The following is a 6280-nucleotide window of genomic DNA, read 5'->3' as shown; positions in this document are numbered from 1 at the left end:
GCTTTTTAATTGTATACTGAACTCCTCTCTTGGTCCACACCATTAGACCAAGTAGCTAATGTTCTGATAACTTAGTTTTTATCACTTATACAGTAGTTTCCTACCTTCCTGTCTGGTCATGCATTTTGCTGGGGGCATGTTGCAGATGTCCTTTTATAATACAAAAGTATTACAACATTGCATGACAGAGGACAGGATGTTTTTTAAAAAAGTGGCATTTTTGCACTTTTTCTAACTTTACAATTAACAAGAAATGAATGTCTTTTAATATTAGCTGTAAAAGATTCAATATTGTCACCCAACACAAAAAATAAACTAAAATAAAATAAAATCAGCTAAAAAAAGTGTGAGATGCCTATAATGCAAGGGTTTTGTGGAAGTTCAAGGATATTGCACCACATGCTAAAGGGAAAATGATTCGTCTGTGATAACAAGCGGTCTTGTCTGTTTAATGCTTGTAAATTCGACATCAAAAACATCAAACTTTATTTGTGAGTTATAGCCACAATACCCTGGAACAATAGAGACACAAAATAGATGCTGTCACATTAAAATATTTCAACTTTTAAGAGATCACTACATTTATTAAAAATGATAATGTATTAAAAATCTATATTACTCATGTGAAAAAGCAATTACCTCTAAAACCCAATAACTGGTTGTGCCATGCTTGGCATTAACAACTACAATCAAACACTGATGATTTGCAATGAGTCTTTTACATCGCTGTGGAGGAAATGAACTTGAACTCACCATCCTAATAGGATTCAAATCAGGACATTGATTTGGCCACTCCAAAACCTTACATTTGTTTCTTTTCAGCCATTCAGTGGTGGACTTGTTTGTGTGCTCCAAACAATCCTTTCTGATAGAGAGCAGACTTTATGGTGCCATCAATAATAAGAAGTTTAGGTCCTATGGAGGCAAAGCAGTCCTAGACACACTACCACCACTATTTTGATGTAATGTTAATCTGATGGACTGTGGTATTAGCTTTACGGCAGAAGTAACCAGACACATTACTTCACAAGTTAAACCACAGAATATTGTCTCAGAAGTCTTGGGGTCATCCAAGTGTTTAAAATATATAAGACGAGCCTTTGCGTTCTTTTTGGCCAGCAGTGGTTTGCACCTTGCAACTACGTATCTTTAGAATGCCATTTTGCCCAGTGTCTTTCTTATTGTGGAATTGTCTACAACTGAGGCAAGTGAGGCCTGCAGTTCTTTAAATGTTTTTATTTGACCCCATCATGTCAAATAATGGGTTATCATATTCTTAGTGAAATTTTGGCATTTTCTCCAGTGGCTCTTATAGTGGTTGGCTGGAGACCCATTGTCAACTGAATTTGGTTAACTGATTGAGTAGCTAACGGTGCAATTACCCTTTCACACAGGGCCAAGCAGCGATGTACAGCATTTTTCCTTCAATACACGAAATTATCATTTAAAAAATGCATTTTGTGTTTGCAAATATGCAAAAATCAAAGTTTCCAAATTTCTTCAAGTTTTATTTAATTAAGATCTTAAATTGCATTCACAAGTACATATTCAGATTATCGTTCTGTGCCTTTTACTAACATTCCTCAGATTTTTTAATACTTTTCTTAATTTTAATCCAACTCAATCAAGCTAATAAAAATAGAAACTGTCAGAATTTTGCTGGTAAATGTGGGGAGTTTTAGGTTCTGCGAAAGTTATAAACACGTCTTTGAGAAAAGTAGCTTAATAATGCCCCGTTTGGGGTTGCCAAAGCATCATTCGTCGCTATCTTACCCCATCCAGAAATCCTCGTCACTCCATCCACCTGCATGTTCTAAGTCACCACATCCATAACCCTCCTCTTTGGCCTTCCTCTTCTCCTTCTGCCTGGTGGCTCCATCTTCAAAACCCTTCTCCCGAACTCGCATCCGGCCTTCACACATGCCCAAACCATCTTAATCTCTCCAAAAAACCCTCTAATTAACTCATTTCAGATCTTGTCCACCCATGTAATTCCCAATGAAAATCGCAGCATCTTCATTTCCAGCTTTTGTTATTTTTTTGTAGAAATAAACAATCCATAAGAAGTTTGAATACTGTTTTATTTTGTCATTTATAAACACATTACTAGTTAACAAATGACAACAATAAACATTATTAACCCAGAAATAAAATCGACAAAAGACACTGTCTGCACACAACAGGTCGATCAAACACATCCCACTTGTTAAGCACATTTTTGTTCTATGTCATTACTATAAGTATATTACTATAGCATATTAGGAGAAGCACTACTATGTGGACATCTGTTGAAGCTGCAATGTGTCTCAGACAAGAGTAGTATGGTTTATTTCTGTGACTTATTTGTTTATGCCAAGATTGCAAACCCAATTCAACATATTAAAATATACGTTTCACCATCAGAGCAGCTAATTCTTCATTAAAACAGTGCAAATAAAAGCAATAAAGAAGATTAAAAAACTGACGTTTTACCTGCACATGGACAAAGTGCTGTTGTGTGGACTAAAAGAAGATGAGAAAATGTGGACATCTACAGTATGTTTTTAAAAACAAGTATCTGTGGCAATCACATGTTCATAAGTAATTATACACAAACTTGACCAATAACACATTTAATTTGGAGTAGTCCACTACACAGAGCCTCAATCAGCGCACCAAAGCGATGGCATTAAATAATAAACGCAAAAACAGCAGATAGAGATTATTTTATTATTATAATTATTATTATTAACAATAATGACAAGCACACTCCTCAACAACACACAAAATATGTATTTAACACCCCTTTAAAACATGATTTCCAACTTTTCCAATATTGAATGTATAAACCATTAATATATTTACAAATAGCTGTATAATAGCAACTAACATAAACTAAAAGCTGTTGGGTGGAAAAGCAAAGCATGCTGTATTTGACGGTAAATGACTGCAATCAGACACTGGGAATTAAGATTAAAATAACCACAATTTAACAAACAAACTGAGGTTACATAAGGCTATATATCTAATAAAGACCATACCAGGAGCATACCAAAAACTGCATACTTGTATTCAAATATCTACAAACCTCTCATTCTTTTAAAACATAAATAATAACTTATTGCAAATGAATCTAATTAAATGTTAAGTATTTTTGTGTTCAATTTAACTTAATTGAACTGAAACGATTGATGTCCAGCCATGTGCTTTTACTCAACCAAGCATTACCAAAATATCTTTCAGTGTAGATTTGAGTAATATTGGTATTACATTTGGTATTACAAAAAACTTCACTAACCTTTAAAACAATTATGATCATTATAAGCAATGAAGTCTGGGAAAGAATACTTAAATAAATAAATAAATGCATTTCATTGGAGCTAGCCCTGCTATCGGCCAGCCGGGTGCCTACACAGACACACGATTGGCTGTGAGCCTGCAGGCTGAATTGCTACTGCAGTTACAGGGGCATCGGATCAAGAATGGCAGTTGCTCAGGGGTGGGGGTGGAGGCAGCATCAAGAGAGAGATAAGCTCCAATTAGAGACGAGTAAATTGGGTGAAAAGGAATAAATGGAAGATTTAAAACAATGTCTTTGATTGTAGTGTTTTCACTTTACTTCAATGCATAACTGCAATATAAAGTGGGGGAAAAACGCAATTATATTTCCATCCTCATGTTCAGCCTGCTCACTGTCACCCTTTTTGCATTATCAGTCTGGTTTCTCTACCAGAAACCTTCAAATGAATTTCTAAATATTACACAATATTCAAATAAGATTCAAATAAGTTCTATTCAGAGGTTACTGTAAGATTAAATGCTACAAAAGATATAAGCTACAATGTAACTGCTGTTTCACACCCGGTTGGAACATATAAATGTAATATGAATCTTAAGCGACACTTTATATCTGTAAATAATGTGAATATGCTTGGCGGCACTTTAAAAACACCTGTAATGAGAGTTAAACAGGTGCATGCACAGTTTGACTATGTCTAAGTAAAAGCAATAACTACTTAAGCCAACCATCGTGCTAGGCTCTGACGTTCTGAAGGCATGTCTCCTCCTCCTCTATCTAAATATCAAAGCTCTCTCCTTAAAACCGGAATGAGCTGAAAACCCAAACTTAAACCCACTTCAACCAGGACATCAAATCCATCCAAGCACAAAAGGCAAACATCTGGCATCAGCAGCATGTATTTTTTTGCTTAGTTTTCTCCTGTGTACTTTTTTTATCTGGTCTCTACTAATGCATTCCAAAGTCACTTACACATGCATTCTTTTAAACACTGCTATCCACTCGATAGATCTTCCCTAGCACCTGCGGACTGCACACTTTCAGAAAGCTATACTGAACTGAGACTGTAGGTTTTATCTTCTGTGTATGTCTTTTGAAAAATTAGCATCCTACAGACAACTGTAGACAACTGTATTGCTTGACAAGAAAAATGACAAAAGAATCAAACACCCATATATCACAAAAAATAAACTAACAACACAAATCATAGTCACAAGATTCAAACACATCACAAAACACAAAAGTTATGAGCAATTTCTGTTATTTAAGCTAAAACACCAAATGTGTTCTAAATATAAGTGCATTTAGGGCAGTGAAAGGTATAGGTTAAAAAAAACTGCAGTCTAATGAAGGGGCTGGCAATGGTTATCAGGATCACATGGCATTCCCACATGCTGACAAAAGGTATAACACAAATCTATAGTCCAATGTTTCTAAAAGCGAAAGTCTGAATTACCTTAATGAACAAAAGTACAGATCATGTATATTCAGATAACTATGCTATAGAAAGCTTATAGAGAAATGCTACAACTGCAGTTATGAATAACAACAAATATACCAGAATTAAAGCAGGAGAGTAAGCTTATTAGGAAATATGTTGCATAAACTGGGTATGAGCAGGAGTTGAGCAGATATGGTATGGTAGGCGAAGAGATTCTGCTAAATATTTTTTCTCCTACACATTTCAGACTGAACATTTAGACAAGACTAGTTTATGGTAAAAGCTGAGTGGAGAACATCATGTGTGAGATGTGGTGAATGAGTCAGCATTGTCCTCTGGCCCCTGACAGGCGGAGAGGTGAATTGTTGGGGTTGTGGAGGAGCGGGGCAAGTGAGCCTTCACCAACGAGTCGTTGAATGAAAAACTGCTGCGGAGAGGATGGGGTTGGGCTGGGTCGTCACCCACGACAGGACAGGTGATGATGTCAGCGCCGTGGTCCGTGCGAGAGCGAGCTTTTTCACGGAAGTGGAGTTTAAAAGACTCAATCTGCAGCAGGGTTTGGTAAAAAAGAAAAAACAGACACAGACAAGAATTGGATATAAAGGGACAGGAAAGCAGGGGGTCAGGAAATGGAATAATAAAGTGATAGCAAAAAAAGAAAAATTAGATGCCTGAAAAATAAGAAGTCAAGATGATTTTGTGGTCAGGTAAAAGAAAATATGAAGTATTTTTTCCCCCAACAAAAAGATAAAAAAAATCCATGATGAGTCCATGATGTATAAAAATATGAGTAAATAAAACGGTTTTAATTAAATTAAAACTTTTTCTTCGCTACACAAAAATGAGCTACAAGATTGTTCATGCTATAAATCAACATGTAAATCTTTTACATAATCAGTCTTAATCCAGACTGTAGACTGACAATGAGAATAGCAATATTATATATGAGACAGGTCAGTAACAGCTTAGCTTACTAGTTATATACAATTTCAAAATTTTTAACAATCTTTGCTGATGAACTTAAAACGTAACTGTTAAGTGACTAATTTATCATGACCTAGTATCTGAGTGTAAATTTAGAAATTTGATCAATATCCATCATAGGTATTAACAGGTAATCTGAGGAAGGGGTATGGACTGCCTTGAGACTGGAGCAGGGTCACACACAAACTTACTTGTTTCAGGGATGAGAGAGTCCAGGCCCTTGGGGTCCTGGAGTGCCTCTTCCCCACAGGCAGTGCCCACCTTCAACCCATTCTCCTGTGCAGAGCCAGATGAGCCACTAGGTGTAGCCCCATTCCCCTCAAATGTCTCCTGTTGCCCCTCAGCCTAAAAACACATAGCAGCTTGTCAATAGAAGAGATGAAGAGGATGTAGATATGGACACTGCCTCTTGCTATAGAAGACTGTGCCTATTGGCGTCTGAATATGACAAAACAGATCACAAAAATAATGTTTTGCAATGATGTAGTAGATGACATAAATAGCAAAATAGAAAAATAAAATAAAATATAAGTGTATACAAAAAAATGCATGCTATTTTGAACTTAAACAGCATATAA

The 6280-nt window shown here is 36.0% G+C and overlaps 1 protein-coding gene across 11 annotated transcripts in view; it reads right to left on the bottom strand.

The window, feature by feature from the left end:
* Positions 1–2063: 2063 nt before the first annotated feature.
* Positions 2064–6280, bottom strand: part of LOC134309847 (microtubule-associated protein 4) — a 60415-nt gene continuing 56198 nt past the window's right edge. For 10 of the 11 annotated variants that reach the window (XM_062991215.1, XM_062991219.1, XM_062991218.1 and 7 more), the window contains 2 exons: positions 5894–6047; positions 5272–5389 (listed from right to left, as the gene is read on the bottom strand). In XM_062991215.1, coding sequence (XP_062847285.1) covers positions 5382–5389; positions 5894–6047 — 162 coding nt within the window. In that variant the 3' untranslated portion in view covers positions 5272–5381. The other variant, XM_062991217.1, reaches the window with a different exon arrangement.

The sequence above is a fragment of the Trichomycterus rosablanca genome, chromosome 3 (genome assembly GCF_030014385.1).
Source record: "Trichomycterus rosablanca isolate fTriRos1 chromosome 3, fTriRos1.hap1, whole genome shotgun sequence".
In the NCBI taxonomy this organism is placed as follows: domain Eukaryota; kingdom Metazoa; phylum Chordata; class Actinopteri; order Siluriformes; family Trichomycteridae; genus Trichomycterus; species Trichomycterus rosablanca.
Note: the sequence above shows the minus strand (reverse complement) of the source record. Positions and strands in the feature narration are given on the sequence as shown.